This window comes from Macrobrachium nipponense, chromosome 2 (assembly GCF_015104395.2).
Source record: "Macrobrachium nipponense isolate FS-2020 chromosome 2, ASM1510439v2, whole genome shotgun sequence".
NCBI lineage: Eukaryota > Metazoa > Arthropoda > Malacostraca > Decapoda > Palaemonidae > Macrobrachium > Macrobrachium nipponense.
The window spans coordinates 34,495,032-34,512,531 of NC_087201.1; the positions used below are offsets into that span (position 1 = coordinate 34,495,032).

Below are 17,500 nucleotides of genomic sequence, written 5' to 3' on the forward strand. Positions count from 1 at the left end.
AATCTCATGAAATGCCGCCACTTGTGCTTTTAAGTAAAACTCAACATTTATATTGTATAAAATTACCATTTTCAGTTACTATGTCAAAAGCCTTGTCGGTCTAGTGTAGTTATTTTTTAAGGCCACCAGAAACCGAACACAAATAAAATAAAAATAAAAACGCTTGAGATGATTGTTAGTACACGGCCAGTTTCAAGTTATGTATGTACAGTGTGCTGTTCGCATAGACTGGAAAAAGAAAATGACCATATTGTTATTTTCTAGCGATCACACTTTCGGAGGAGGTCTTTTCCTGGACACCTGAAGAGCGGCGATATAAGAACGAACTTACTACACCTCCTGGAGACGAGCGTTAGCTATCTTAGCTACCTGTGGGAGAGAGAGCGAATGAGGTGTGATTCGGAAGCCTTAGGCTGACGGTCGTATTGTATCTACTTACCGGGTGTGGGAGGGGTCGAGCCTCGGGAGTTGGAGCTCTTGCTATTGGAAAGGACATCAATAGTCAAACCAAGATTACCCGAGGAAGAAGTCTTCGAGGTGTACAGTTTTGAGGTCTTCTGCTGACTCTGCTGAAGTCTCAGGTTCTCGAGTTTGACCGGAGATGGGATGAAACCGACGTCAGAGCCCTCTTTCACCAGCCGACCAATCCACCAGTTGTTGTCGTACTTCTCCTGTTAAATAGGAGGTCACTCGATTAATGTTTATATTGCCCGGACCCTATCCAGCCACACCTTCCAAGCCGCCTTCCCCACTCGAAAGACGACCTTGGTACCCAATAGCAAAATGTAATAATAGTTGCAGGTAAAGAAACTCCTCCTGTCATGAACCAGATACACGGCCATAATTTTATAGTCAATATTGCAGTAGGCTATTTATGAGAATTTAAAGGAGAAATGAATTAAATTATTCCGAATACTGAATCGGCATTTTCTGACAAGCAATAATATCTCAGCATAGATATAAGTATTTCCTTCATTTAACAAAAGAATGTTCAAACATAAAAACAATATACAGCACACAAATCAGGGCGGTCAACTCATGTAAATAAGGGAAGAAAAATGATCCGTTATCTGTAATCCAAATGTAATTTATAGAAATATTCAGACTTGCAGAGTTTATATATAAAAAAAAATCTTCAAGCTTTTCCGTCTGAAAATTTTCTGATCAGATCATCATAATCAAATGGCTGTGCAGCTGTTTGATCAACTGAAATAACTCCAAAAGCATAATTTGTCACTGAACTTTGTTGATTGAGGTATATTCTAACGATTTCAATGCAGCCTAAACTCATCTGATCACTTGGCACTGTCAGTGGTGTCGTCAACAAACTCTTAAAGCAACTCGCAGATGATCACTTAATTATCGACTTAACGATTTTTTATATAACGTATGCATGGATATCTTAAAAGAAAATAGTAGGAATAGCTGATACCTAGGATATTTTTGATGCTTTTAAGGAGGCTGCAATGTAACCGGTACTCAGGTATTCCTAAAAATATATAAAAATAAATAAATGAAATAAATAAAAATAAAAGGTACTCAGGTATTGCAAAAAAAAAAAATAAAATAATAAAATAAAAGGATTAAATAAAGATAAGGTACCAGTTATTGCAAAAAAAAAATAAAAAAAAATAAAAGGAGATGAACTAATTTGTGTTTTTAAATTTGTTGAATGAATGAGTTTGCTTCTTCACCGATAATATCACAGAATAACTAGAACTAGACCTGGTTCTGTAGCTGGCATTCAGTGTTTTAACTCTACAGCAATCTTCCTGCTTTATTACCCAAGAGGCTTGGCTCTGTCAATTTAAGCATCCCATCTAGCATCTTATAGTCGTTTGACTGGAGTGATAGAGGCACAAATTCTTCTAAAATTACCATTTGATGAATACAAATACATCAAATAATTTTGCGGTACCAGCAGGTATCAGTGTCCAGACATGTGACACAAAGGGACATGAAACACGTGCTTAGTTTATCTCCAAAAGGACGAGCCTTGACGCAGTTATTTTTTCCCTTCCATGTTAGCACAAGGGCCATGCGACTATCCTACTAACAAGTCATAATAGTAATTAAGAAACAAACAACCATTTGAGCAAAATGTCGATTTTATAATCACAGTAATACAAAGACAGGTGTCAAATCAAATAATGGGTCATTATGTTACAGCTCTGGAATAATTCAATTATCAGATATTGAACTGATTGAACAGGCCGGAAGTTTTAACATTCTAAAAAAGAAACCCTAAAGCAACGCTAACTGTTTCTTTCATCATTTTCTTCATAACGTAAGAACAAGGAGAAGATTTCCATTTCAGCGGATTTCATTGACACAGTTCTCCTTAAGGTTTCTTTTTTAGATGTTAAAACCTCCGGTCGCCCGTTGTAATTATAAGACCAACGGAAAACACATATTTTTGTCAATCAGTTCAATATCTGATACTTGAATTATTCCAGAGCTGTAATATAATGACCCATTATTTGATTTGACACCTGTCTTTGTATTACTGTGATTATAAAATCGACATTCTGCTCAAATGGTTGTTTGTTTCTTAATTACTATTAAGACTTGTTAGTAGGATAGTCGCATGGCCCTTGTGCTAACATGGAAGGGAAAAAATAACTGCGTCAAGGCTCGTCCTTTTGGAGATAAACTAAGCACGTGTTTCATGTCCCTTTGTGTCACATGTCTGGACACTGATACCTGCTGGTACCGCAAGGCTCTGCAGTTTTTTATTTCTGCCATCACGCTCCTGGCACATGAAGAGCTATTCTTAACTATTTCAGATTTCATCTTATTCCCTCCTCTTTTAGCAGCAATATTTTTTTCGACCGAAGAACATCGTGTTTCCGAAAAGACTCCAAAGACGACGTTTTCAGTGAATGAGGACAGTGTGGTTCCGCTGAAGGCCTCCTGCCACATGGGCGTCAGGCGATTCCTGATGGAATTTTGACTCACACTCAATATTGTACGTATTGTTCTTAATTTCAGTGGAAACTCGTCGCATTAAATGTTTCTTTATTCCAAAAAGAATTGTTATAAAAGAATAAAAGATTACAGGAAGCACTTGTCATCAATAGCATAAAATAGTTTCTTATTGTCCAGTATATCACAATACGGATCATCACACCAATGCTTAGCTAGGAAGCGAAGAAGGGACGTCTTGATGGAAGAGGATGACAAGGCTGCAAGAGAAATTCCTTGGCCTAGTCTGCTCACTACCGGTGATGTTGAAACCAGCTACCGAGTTACAATCACTGAAGACTGGTACACCTGTCTTGTTCTAGTCCCTTACTACTCGTTCCTGAGTTTGTGTCAACTGACAAAATGAACCTCTGTTGCAGATTTCCTGCAAATATTTGTAAATATACATGTTGAATTGAGTTGAATATAGAATTTAGGCCAAAGGCCAAGCACTGGGACCTATGTCATTCAGCGCTGAAATGGAAATTGACAGTAAAACGTTGCACTATGAATCAAGTGTTAGGAAAGGGTGGAAAGTAAGAGGAAGAAGGAGAATGTGAAAGAGGGTACAGTAAAAGAAACGAAAGTGGTTGCAGCTAGGGGCTCAAGGCACGCTGCAAAGAGCAAAGAATCTTAAGTAATGCCTACAGTGCAACACATGAGGTCAACTGACGGCACTACCCCCCTACGGGGAAATATACATGTTGCTACATTTTTAAAATTTAATAGGTAGGTTAGTCAAACATCTGATTACATACATGGCATTGATTACTGAGACATCCACAGATTCAGTTCCTGTACTTTCAACTTTTCCTTCCAATTTATGCAGAGGTGTAGACTTTATAGTATAACTCACTGAACTATCTACATTTCCAAGGCACAAAGGAACAGGAACCAAGGGATACTTGAAGACAGTTGGTAAGTCGTATGAGTTATCATAGCAAGAAAAAGTAGTCGCCCACACAGTTCTCGCATTCCTTTCACCTCTACTTTTTTTCCTTTTCCTTGTTCATCACCTTTCCTTTTACAGCATCATGATTTAGGTTTTCAATTACTTTCCTGGGGATTGGTGCCTCAAACTTGGAGCTGGAAGTCAAGCAATTTGTCTTGAACGGTGAAGCTACATTTTCTCGCCAATACTCTGCACTTGTAGAAGCTCGCTTGTGATTTCCCACTTCAAATTGAATACAAGACAGAATTCTTAAGAGGATCTGCAAATGGATTCATGGTTGTCCATAAAACTGAGGATTTTGTTCAAATCTGATGCATCTCTCTTGATAATTTCAGTTCTTGGGCTGGTTCATCAACTTGAGCTAATCCTGCTTTCGCCATAACCTTCCGACAAGCGCATTTCTTGTTGATCGAAGGATATTCCACATCTTACAAACACCAAAATTCTGAGTCATCGACGCTATCCCTGTCAGTCTTGATGCAGCATCTACATTTATGGCCGGTTTCAATGTAAGATCAGTATCACATCAAGTGAATGCTTTTAATGTTCGTGTCATGCTGAAAGCCCCACTTTTTAACTGATCTCTCAAGAGAGGGGAGTGTCCTCAATATTCAGGAAATTCGTTACATACAAGACCATCTATCTGGCATAATTGTGATGACCAATTGCAAAAAACAGGAGAATCATCACAATAATGATTATTCATAGCAATCAGACATATATATGATAAGGAGGTAATGGCTTTTTATTAGGGACATAACTCACATAAGAAAACAACAGAAACATCATACAAGCAGCTTGATAATGGGGGTAATTTGGAAGTTCAGTGCATTATTAGTGATGGCAATCATGTCACAAAGAAATGAGCATGTCTCTTGATAATTTTGTAAAAACAGGTTATACTGTGAAAACGGTCGGGCTGCGCCAAGTAAGAGGCCGATTTTTGAAATCTACACAAAATTTCTGTCTAGAAACAATTGTCAAACCTTACTATTACTACTGACTCAGACAGTAAAATAAATGACCTGGCTACGGTTCTATATGGTATGTCAGTGAACCACCTTCTAGTCTGTCGATTTAAAGCTTTAAGAGCGTTAGGATTCATATAGCAGGGCAGAGATGGATATGATACTGTGAAGGAAATTGTAGAAGTTCCACAAGTAAGGGAGATAATGATGAAAGGGAAAACAATAGGCTTGGGCATGTCTCTTGCACCACCCGCGGAGAATGGTACGTGATAGTGTTAGCTGGGTTCAGTTAGGCGGCCCCTGTGGGCATCGGAAGAGCTGGCAGACCCAGATCTCCTTGGAAGAGAAGTTTGAGAAGGGATACTGGAGGTGGAGAGAGATTTGTGGGAGATACAGCACAGGATAGATACGAGAGTTGGAATTTCACAGAAGGCCTCAGCCTCCATCACGCAGCGTTAGAGGGACGGTGATAACTGCAGTGAAAAATACAGCACAGTGACAAAGTATGTCCACTTTGCTTTCATTCTCTTATTCCCATAAACTACGGGAGTGTTATCAAAGATGATTGTATAAAAAATACAAGAATAAACTTTTAGCTTTGTGTAAAATGTGAATGACAATCAAGATAGAGCTTGAGCAATAGAACACTACTATAAATAAATTTAATTTCACAATAAACGAAACAAACTTTGAATTACGCTTCTACTTTAATACTGTTAAAACCTAGAAGGTTACCCTACCAAGTCTCCCCTTCAAAAATGACTTTGCCCGCATTTAGCTCTTCCCTCTTTTTTTTTTTTACTAGTCGCACTGATATCCATATATACACACATGGGTGTGCACAGCTCAAAGTAGGCCGTTGCCGAAATACATTAAAATCTTCTTCTGAAAACCCTTTCAATCATTCACTAGTTAGGCTCTTGTCATGACTATCATGTGAATAAATTGAGTGAAGTCATACACACACACACACACACATATGGTAAACTTCAAATCAAAATGACAGTTGGCTGATAACGGTACAAGTCCTGTGAGAAATATGGCGACAACGACAGGTGCAGAGCCCATGTCACTGACTCCTCTTCTGATGGGTATCTCACGAGAGCCTCGCAAAGGTTATTTAAGGTTCGAAGATAAGAATTACATTCTTGCAATGCAGACAACATCTGACTACTAAAAATAAATTTGTCAATGCCGAAGATTATATTCCTAATTTAAATAATTTAGTAAGCTTCTCCTACTTGTCATTTCTTAAGGCATACCGGATCGTTTTTAGAGATTTGGCATCATAAAAGTGTTTATGGCTAAAACATAAGCACAAGGGTGAGAAGTTCGTTTACATCAGTGGTTACCAACCTTTTTTCGGCCATGCCCACACCCAATCACCTTTAAAATACTGATGCTCCCTGTGCTGATATATAATTCTTATATATCACTAGGAGGAAGCCTAAAAGGCCATTGACCTAACATTCCCGAATTGCCCCTTACAAATCAAATTGGCCGTACACCCAACGTTGGGAACTACTGGTTTAGATGTTAATCTTTTGTGGAACGGAAGAGCACATCTCTTGAGCTGTAACAAAATAAACAAGAGATTTATTTATATATATATATATATATATATATATATATATATATATATATATATATATATATATATATATATATTTCTTCCGCTAACCTTCTCTTTTAGTTTCCCAGGTGGTGTCGACACCCTTCTCGATCGGCTAATACCCCAGCATGCTTTCTCCTTCTGCTTACCTTGATGTGGAGGAAGTCTTTGACGTCGAAAGAGATGGCACAGCCGTGCACTGGAGAGTCGTCGTCCAAAGACCCATCGTAGGCTACGTTTGTCCGCACAGAGAACGCCACAGGTTTCGTCTGGAAGAATTGTATGTCAATATCAGATAAAGATACAAAGCCACCAGTCTCATAATGTGCTGCAGGACCCTAAACTATTAAGTGGGGAAATGTTCGAGTAAGAAAATAACAGCAAAAAAGCAAATGCAACATCAATGGTCCTTAGACATAATTTGCTCAGGAATACTATAACACGAAAATGAAAACATTTCTTTTCTAGAATTTAAGCAATGAATGTTTGACAATAACGTTATAAGATTATCGCTTTTTCTAAAGCAGTGACGTCAAAATAATATAATTTGATTTAATAGAGATTCAGAGGTCACGACATCTTACAATACATTTATGCCTAGAACATCATCCTCAAGTCTAATAGGCAGCGTTTGCCTCCATTAGTTCACATACAGCCAAACTCTGATTTGACTCAAGGAATGGTTAGATTCAAGAGGCCAGATCCTTAGTGCCATACAGAAATAGAAACCAAATGAAATAGATCTGCATTAAGAAAAAAAACTGGGTAAAAGGCACAACAGCGGAATAGGTCAGTATGTTAGCCCTAGTTTCAAAAATACTTACTAAAGCCTGTTCAGGATGGTATGTACAACTGCCTTCTATAGGAAGAGGCAGACTTTCAACAGTATCCCTGACTTGGGTGGGATACAAATAAAATCTTCCAACTTGTACCTTAAATGCTTAAAAAAGGTAAAGACAAAATACTATCTGGAATACTTCTCGAATAAGAAGAAAGTTGCTGGGAAAACGTTGGAGGGGCGGGAAACCGAAAAAAGGAACCAAAGAAAACGATAATCACAACACGTTAGAAAATGGACGTGGCAGAATGATATGGACATACTATGAGGTTACTAATCAGTGAAAATGCAACAAAAAGACACGAATTTGAAATAAATATATATTAATTAATAAGGCTGCAAGGGAATTTCTCGACAATATGTGATGTTAAGATTACGCATGAAATACATATGCTAACTAATGATAGAGACAGCTAAACAGCTAAGCTTTAAAGTTCAGCCATTCTCTGCAATTGTATACGAATGGAGGTGATATGAAAGACGATGGAAAAGTTCGCGAAAAAAAAAATAAAAAGAATATAGAGTGAAAGGAAACATGATGGTGAAATTAATAGAGCTGAGAGCTCCTTTTAATCTGCACTGAAAATCAGAGCTGGTTCACACAATCTGTTTAGTATTAAACATAATTCCGCCAAATGAAAACTTCGGTATATGTTTGCAGGTCAAATGTTAGATATTACCTCTGCTTGGGAGTTAGAAATGAGACGCAAATGGTACCTGAAAATACAGGTGATATTACAATGCACTCGAATTAATAGAAAACTCCCACGCAACTGCCCTGCAATAGATTTTTTCACGAGAAAGGCCCGATTTCATCATTCTAGTCAGCCCGTTATCATTTTAGATCAGTGGTAATTTTTTATGTGTATAGTATATTTATTATAATAATAATTTATTATTATTATCTAATAGAGAAGTTGGGTGCTTAGACTGACCTATTCTGATTTTTTTTTCAATCGAAAATAAACAAAAACTTTATATCAGAAGGTCAAAAGTTAAGGAAACTCACGTATGTTGCGATGTAGATTTGAAGTGGAGTAATCAAGAGCAATGGATAAGTATAAAAGTGTATAATTACATATAAAGCTAGAAACTATTTTAGATATATGTATATTTATTGAAGTCTATCTATGAAAACCAATAAATAAGTGACTAATCAAAGAAGTCAGCAAAGTAGACTAATAAAAAAAATAATGACATATATCTTGAGTGGCTTCATGATCTAATGTAAAATCATTTCTCATGTCAAAAATGGTATGAAACCAGAGAAAATCTTACCCTGGCATGATAACAGATTTTGTGAGCAAGGCCAATGGCACCTTTTGCTATGTCAGCATCAATATTGAAAAGCATTCTTAGAGAAATGCTGTCGAAGATCTAAGAAATGAGCCTTTCACGTTCAAATACTTCCATGAGATTTTTCTGGAGCAAAGACCCCATTAAAGATGCTCATTTTAATGAGTTCCTGCATCTATTCATTCATAGAATTTACTCTAACTCGCTCTAATAGCATCTCAGGTTCTTTAACATGTCAATCAAACTTCTCCCGAACTTCTGTGTGAAGTCATCCGAGGACTGACCAACATTCAATTCATCCTAACTTATCTTGAGGCTTGATATTTGCTGCAAGTCTCAGCTGGAGCGGCGAGTTCTTGCTGCTGCTTTCAGGTGACCTTGGAATTGAATCCAGCCACACCTTCCAATAGGAAGTTACAGAGTGGAAATCGGCATCGCTCCGATTGTGTGGCTCACCAATTGTTTCTCGCTCTCGGCTCCCGCTTCTGTTTTTCCTGCCTCTTGTAGAAAATGTTTTTTTACGAGTTGTGGCACTTCCTTCATTTCTGAGCCTCACCTTACAATAGTCTTTTCCCTTTCCTTGCTTTCTTAAAGCCAAGGCCAATAAAGGTAGTATGGTCGCCATCTAGTTGTCCTGTCATAAAGTCCAGTTCATCCAAGTTCTTACCAAACTGATTCCCCTCTTTTCTTTTATTACTCTTCATATGTTTGGATCTCGGGCTTCTGCATCAATTATTACTGTTCACATATTGCCCAGGCCTCATTGTCAATATCTGACCCCAACCCCCTTATGGAAAAATGCAAGTTCTAGGTATGAAGGCGCTGAGTTTATTTTTTTCATAATCAGAGTCGCGTCCATCCTGAGCTCCTCAGTAAACGTCAAGACCGAAAAGATTCAAAGCAGGTCAATAGGCGTATGAGTTACTTATGAATATAAGCCTAACAAAGATTGAAGAAACGTGCCATGGTTATACTTTCAATCACGACGGTTCCGTTGTTATGGTCGTAACGAGTCTATGCCACGAGTTGCCTACCAGCGATGACGTTCGATCGGCCCTTTTCAGCAAGAAGTGCGTTTCTAAAACTTCCTCAGAAGTTTGCAATTCAAATGTTGCTTAACCCAAGGAAAGTTTCATTGTTATCGGCTCCACCTACTGAGACCGGAAGGTTGTTGGACCCTTGAGCACTACTGGGGAGATCTGATTTAATTTTCTCTCGTCTATTGACGAAGCCCTTCCATGTCCCAAGTGCTGTGAATGCTCCTAGTGGTCTAGGATTTTGAGAACAGAAGTCATGCTGAACCCTTATTAGAAAAACGTGTGAAGAGACAAATAAAAGCAGGTTTACTGTTCAGGGAGCACCCTAACAAAATTATAGTTCTCAAGTAGCTACCTTTGCATATCCTTATTATGGAAACGCCAGTAACTCACAAACCGACTAAAAAGCTTTGGTATTACTAACATCATTATTATCCAAACCAACCAATTTGCAACCCTTATGAATATCAAGGGCAGTATGGTTGAGAAAACTAGGAAAAGAAATATACTTCTCTGTTCTAATCGTATTTTTTTTACCAGGCAGTGTTTCTGGAAAAATCTAGTCATCCTGAAGCTAGTTGTATTAAAGTTATTCAGTGCTCACCTTTTAAGAGAATGATGATACTGTTTCATGCAGCTGGCAAAGTGGCCCTCGAGAATAGGAGAGAGAGAGAGAGAGAGAGAGAGAGAGAGAGAGAGAGAGAGAGAGAGAGAGAGAGAGAGAGAGAAAAGAGTTGTCCTCAAAGATGCTTATTGGTAAATGACAAGTCACCTTGCCTGTCATCCCTCAGAATCGTTCAGTGGCAGATTTCAGTTTCTATAATGATCAGAAAACCTAGGCTTGTACCAAACAACTGAAGAATTTGACTCATATTTAAAAGAGGACACAATAAGTTAGAGCTTTGATACTCAAGAGAATCGTTCAGTCACCGCCATCTTTGAGAAAAGTGCTACTTTCAAGAAACGAAGCGGCTCCGTCACAGAGAATAATGTCGAACGACAAGCGCAGACGTCAGTTTTCGTGATGATACTGAGTAGACAAATTCCCTCAGCCCATCATCACTTTAATCAATTGTCATTTCCTTTGCCAACCGTGAAAGCAAAGAACGAGTGAAGTCTTTAATCAATTATGAATCCCAATAGATGAACTGTGCCAAGATACAGTTGTCGTCCTCGCAGCACATGACCCTCGACCACAATGACGAGTAGCAGTTGAACGAGAAAGACCCTCGTTTCCTCCCAACGTATAGCTTTACTGAATGTTAACTAATTAAATCCGTATCAGTTGTCAACGTCCGTATGTAAGAAGAAGACAAGAAAGTGATCGGATGCCCACAGGAAATCTCAGGATGTACAATAACCTGTACCTTCACATTTAGAATCCTCATTCTCTATTCGGACATTACTCCGTCACGTTCCTGACGATGACTAATAGCTCAAGATATTAAACGACAAGAATCACTGAAATGTCTCAGGGAGGGATTCTTTTATTACCTAGAACAGTTATTTGACAAATGGGGAAGAAAAAGCATGGGCACACTATGGACCTGAATCTTGAAAGAATACAAATGGTACACAGAGAAAGACAAACTACGAATCACGCAAATGGATTTTCTAATACGGAGGCAGAGATTCAGTTCTTGGACAATAATCGCCTCCATAGCACTGAGGGGGAAATAGAACCCCCATTAAGAGGTATCGTCAGAAGATAATGGTAATAAGGAAATACTTCATTCCAACACAAGGCTGTGTGACGTCAGAACCATTGCACTGAAATACCTTTTTTATTTTTTTTATTCTTCACAACTCAAAGAATCCTCGAGTAGGGTTAAGAGCACGAGGCATTCTGAATACGTGAGCCCAAAGAACAGCGCCATTAGGGCTAAATACATTATGTCAATAATAACCTGACATTTGGATTTAGTCTTGGAAACATGGCTTCCGCATTTACTCCGGAAAATTTTATGTTTATATCAACTGCCCTCTGTTAATATTAAAATGATTCTACTTATTATCGGAATGTTAGTTCGTCCACAGCAAAATTCTCGCATTGGTTTGTGACCAGTGAATCTGCCAGCCATTGCAGTGAACTCATACTGTGCTGCAAATATGTGTGCCAACATGATGTAACACAATAATCGAGGGCAATTATTCTAAGTGAAACAAAATGTCCAGAGAGAGAGAGAGAGAGAGAGAGAGAGAGAGAGAGAGAGAGAGAGAGAGAGGAATATGACAGTAACAGATTATAATTAGGACAAGATAATGCACCAACTGCGGGCAAGAGAATACACATCAGCTGAACTTCTAGTTCTCCAAGTATTCAGCTGTGCTTCCTTAGTCGTGTCATCGGATATCAGAGGATTACTTTGTCCCCCACATGAGCAATTCAGCCTTAAATTCTCTCTGATTGGAATCCTTGTTAAGTCCTATTAATGATTCACGAAGCTGTTGCTTCGGGTTCTACCTACCGACACAACTCTGGATACAGAAATTAAAATAATTTAGATGGGCAGTCATGGATTCCTCATTTGCATACGCACATTTAACACAAAACTCGCTAGAAATGAAAAGATGGAGGGAAATTGTGGAACGAAGATTGCAATAAAGTAAAAGCTACCTTGAATTCGAAACTTATTTTAATACACACAAACACATATATATATATATTATATATATATATATATATATATAATATACATATATATATATATATATATATATATATGTATATATATATATTATATATATTATATATATATATATATATATATATATATTATATATATATATATATATATATATATATTACTGGTCACTTTTTTAACCAGATACATATGCAACTGTAATGGCCACAATGCCCTCTTAACTTCTTGAATTCTTTGCTTTTTTTTTTTTTTTTTTTTTGGATACGCTTTGTCACTACAAAGTAGGAGATAAAAGCCCAAAGAAATTTTGTGAAGGAATTGTGATGTCCGGTCCTACAAAAAAAAAAGAGCAAAGAATTCAGTAAGTTAAGAGGGCATTATGGTTATTACAGTTGCATATATATATATATATATATATATAGATATCTATTGTAATTATGTATTATATATTATGTATGTATGTATGTATGTATGTATGTATACTAGACCACCTATCACTAAATTTTGAAAATTTAGATTAGCAGATGAGTAGTTTAAATGAGAAGAAGGGGGGGAGAAAGAATAAACATTCTTTCTTTGCTCTCTTGCATAATTATATCTTTAAGAATCTACAGCATATAACATTTAGCATATCCTACTGGGGTCTATATTAAAGATGAAATTTTCCTCGCTTTTTTAATTTTCCCATCTTTCCTTCCTCACTGGATGACAGAAGGCTGACATGGCTGGAGGTCAGTCTGTAGTCTTTGTCATCTGTGAAATGTGTGAATCTGTGCAGAAACTCTGGAGGAATCCAGAAACTGTCTTTGGAATCATTCCGCCCAGAATTCCTTCACCTCCTGAAGGACTCCTGGAGAGCCGCCCATTGGATTATAACGTCTTCTTGAAGTCTTACAGACTCCAGGATCATGTGAAGACATCTTAAGCTCCAGAAGAACTCCTTTCCAATACTCATGAATCAGGAACTTCTGATTCTTTCCAATACTCATGAATCAGGAACTTCTGATTCTTTCCAATACTCACGAATCAGGGACTTCTGATTCTTTCCAATACTCACGAATCAGGGACTTTGTGTCCCTTTCCAATAATCACGAAACTCCGATTTCCAATACTCGTGAAACAGGAACATTTTGTTCCTTTACAGTACTCATGAAACTTCGAGTTCCTTTCCAATAATCATGAATCTGGAATATTGCTTTCATTTCCAATACTCATGAATCAGGAACTTTGTGGTCCTTTCCAATAATCACAAAACTTCGAGTTCTAATACTCGTGAATAAGGAATACTCATGAATCAGGAATGTTGTGTTCATTTCCAACACTCTTGAATCAGGAACATTTTGTTCCGTTGCAGTACTCATGAATCAGAAACTTCTTGTTTCTTTCCAAATACTCATGAATCAGAAACTGTGTTCCTTTCCAATCCTCCTTAATCAGAAACTTTTTGTTTCTTTCCTTTACTCATGAATCTGAAACTTCGTGTTCCTTTCTAATACTTAGAAATCAGGAACCACTTTTTCCTCTCCAATTCCCATGAATCAGAAACTTCGTGTATCTTTCCATTACTCATGAACTCAGGAACTACTTGTTTCTTTCCAAATACTCATGAATCAGAAACTATGTGTTCTTATCCAATGTTCATAAATCAGAAACTTCGTGTTTATTTTCAGTACTCATTAATCAGGAACTTTGTGTTCCTTCCCAATACTAATGAATCAGAAACTTCATGTTCCTTTCCACTAAAGATGATAAATCCCAAATTTAGAGGTAAGAAGAATCATACTGATACTGAAACGAAGAAACGATCAAGGGGACTGTAGATGATGAACGACCAGTTCGAAAGGTGAACAGATGAACTTGATGAAGTGAAGTGAATAAGGGAACGAGGACAAAGAATGTTAAATGATATATAACTTGAAAATATCTAAAATATAAATAAAGAAGAGGTGATTATACTATTTACTTAGATGATGTATGTATATATATATATATATATATATATATATATATATATATATATATATATATATATATATATATATATATATATTACGTGGAGAAAGACAAACAGATGGATAAGCAAAGAAATCTTGTCACATATACAGAGGAATGTAATCAGTTACTGGTGAGACTGAAATCAACGCTACAAAAACAGAGGCATCCGATCTCACGAGATATTTCATCAGTGAAAGCGAAAGAGTATCTGTCTCAGACGAGGTTAATAGCCAACAAAAAAAAAAAAAACAGACAAAAAGCATCTATTTTTATTAGTCTGTTACTTGAAAAAGTAATCTACATCAAAATGTATTTCTACCGATGCCATGTCATGAGTAAGAGACCATATACAAAAATATACCTATTTAGTACCGCATTCATTAAGGAGTCACAGCTTTGGCCAGCGTTATTTTTCGGTACCGCGTAAAGAGGTTGTTTAAAATTCTTACTCACAGAGAGAGAGAGAGAGAGAGAGAGAGAGAGAGAGAGAGAGAGAGAGAGATGGCATTTCGTGTGCAGTAGAATTTGGAATGAACTGTTGTTAACTTACGTACGCAGTCTTCTTCGTCGAAGAGAGAGAGAGAGAGAGAGAGAGAGAGAGAGAGAGAGAGAGAGAGAGAGAGAGAGAGAGAGAATTTTTCAACAACCTCTCACGACTTGAGAAGCCACATACAGGCATCACTAAATCAGCCAGAAAAATTAGTTGGTTAAAACAACGTGATATCTACAACACTGGAATGTCTAGAATCTACCAAAGGTCAGTCAGCGCAAACGCCAGAAATTTTCCAGTCAAAGCATAAGTCGCCAGAAGCGCCACAGACGCCGCTACAGAGCGGATCACAAATACAGAAACAAGGCTGTCTGTTCTCTGTCAGAATTCTTGCACACTCATTCTCGGGGGTTCCATGCGTTTACAAAACTACAGTCTAAAGCTTCTAACGTCTCGGTCTTAAGAAAAAAAAAAAAAAAAAAAAAAGACATCCTGCTCTATCAACTGGTAATGAAACAGGTCAGTCATACTAATGAATCTGATTCAAAATATTCTCATATCCCTATACTTTAGCTTTTGCTCTCTGTGTCTAAGTTGGAGGTGATACTATTTACTTTCATAAGACCTTTTGAAGAGATATATGACAATATCTATTATGAATCTTAACTTGGCACTTAAAACGGCTGTTCTTATTTAAGATAAAAGGTGTCCTGTCAAACTCCTTCACATTCTGTTTGTTCGTCATCTCACACTGGTCTCATCCATGTCTGTTGCTCTCTGATGCTATCAACGTCCTTTCCAGTGGCAAAACGGACTGGTCCTGGAGGAAATTGTCCCGCTGGTTAAAGAAACTATGAACGTCTTAACTGTGCAGACTCTTTCTCTCTGGCGACAGCTAATGGCCGCACACACACGTCCTACGTCTTCCTTTCAGCGTCGTCCATCAAGGCCACGCCCACAAACACGATTTAAAGAATCACCAGAGACTCACCCTGGCAGCTTGGAGGGCGACGAAGGCTTGTCCTTCTGTCCTTCTTCGGACTCCTCCTCCTCCTCCTTCCCGAGGTGAACCCTACCGTCATCATCATCATCATCATCAACATCATCATCACCACCACCACCACCACCACCACCACCAATAACAACAACAACATCATCATCTAAAGTAAAGACAGGCATCTTTCTCTCGTCTCACACGTGCCTTCTCAGCGGCGCGAGGCCGAGCGCAACCCAATGACAACAACAGGGCACTTCAATTACATTTGAGGCCTCACTCGTGAAGTGGCTCTAACTAAAATAGCTGCTCACCCTCCCAGTACCAAATCATCCTCTGTAACTCAGTGATGCCAGTCAGTGAAACCGAGATCTTTCCCCTCTCATCATCAATTACAGAAATGTAGTGTAACCGGACTGTAGTGAAGAGAGAGATGCATGACTAGAGCCAACGCTTTGCATATGAAAAGCATATTTAAATGGACGTTAAATGAGATGGCTGGGGCCGATGCAAGGGAGAGGTATTCTCATATGCACTCTGAAATTACCATGAACAAAGTTACTTGCAAAGGATCCGTCCAACATTACCTAAATGAGGCACAGATCATCAGCGACTGTTGTTGCAACTATAATTGAAAGTGAAATATATGTAACCATAAGAAAAGTTAACCATACCTTGTATATAGCGTACTCTACAGGGGTAACCTATTTACGAACAAGTGTAGCAAACTTTACACACACATGTATATACACATACATACATACACGCATGTATATATACATATACATATATATATATACATATACATATATATATATATATATGTATATGTATATATATATATGTATATGTATATATATATATATTATATATATATAAATATATATATATTGTATATATATACACTGCAATGCTTACATCAAGATGCAACTATTCATACCTAATATTATGCAATCCTATACCTATACATGTAATCACTCCTAGAGACAATATTCTATATGTATATGTGAGAAAACACACTGCAATGGCAATGCATTGTAATGAACGCACAGTAAAATTGTTCAACAAGAGTGCAATTTCTCGAGTTTATCTACACTAGAAAATAGAGCAACGAATTGACATTAAGGTTTCACCAGAAATGACTTGTATAACGATCCTTAGTTAACCTAAAGATACGGATTTATTGGGGGTCTCGTGTTGGACCCACGGTGGGAAGACCGTAGTGCAAAGCAGAAATTGATTGAATGTGACTGCTTGGCAAATCTCTCAGGTCATGAAGTGGACATCCATCTATCTAACTGAGATCACACACAAGTATTCCAATGCAATGCTCCACTTGCAAAGATATTAAAGACAAAATTTTGTATCGTGAATGGCATTATAAATGTCATCAATAACGAATATCTTGTAGAAGCGATCATTTGATTCCATTCACCTTGGTCACACCAACACTGATTATGAAGACAGATATTTTAAATGCAATAGCTTTGTGGTCTAGGTTAACTATTTTTCAGAGTAACTGAAGAACAACTTAACATGGAGAATCGTGTCATGGAAATGAAAGATTCTAATTACTCCTTCCAGAGTCTCCAAGCAGACAATATTTTTGACGAGGATCAGTAAAAGGAAATAACGAGGAGGAATAGACTTTGATGAACGGAATTATTTAGACACTCCTCTTGCGAACGCCGAATAGACAGAGGTCAAAT

General features: G+C 37.6%; 1 protein-coding gene across 21 annotated transcripts in view; it reads right to left on the reverse strand.

Moving 5' to 3' along the window:
• LOC135220524 (voltage-dependent L-type calcium channel subunit beta-1-like) overlaps positions 1-17,500 on the reverse strand; it is a 590,813-nt gene that overhangs the window by 76,448 nt on the left and 496,865 nt on the right. For 14 of the 21 annotated variants that reach the window (XR_010315720.1, XR_010315721.1, XR_010315722.1 and 11 more), the window contains 3 exons: positions 15,789-15,869; positions 6,646-6,765; positions 440-671 (listed from right to left, as the gene is read on the reverse strand). Coding sequence is in view for 17 of the 21 variants with exons in the window: in XM_064257702.1 (XP_064113772.1) it covers positions 440-671; positions 6,646-6,765; positions 15,789-15,869 (433 nt within the window). In the remaining 4 variants the exon portion in view is untranslated. The remainder of the gene's footprint in view (positions 1-439; positions 672-6,645; positions 6,766-15,788; positions 15,870-17,500) is intronic. The other 7 variants (XR_010315723.1, XM_064257693.1, XM_064257690.1 and 4 more) reach the window with 3 other exon arrangements.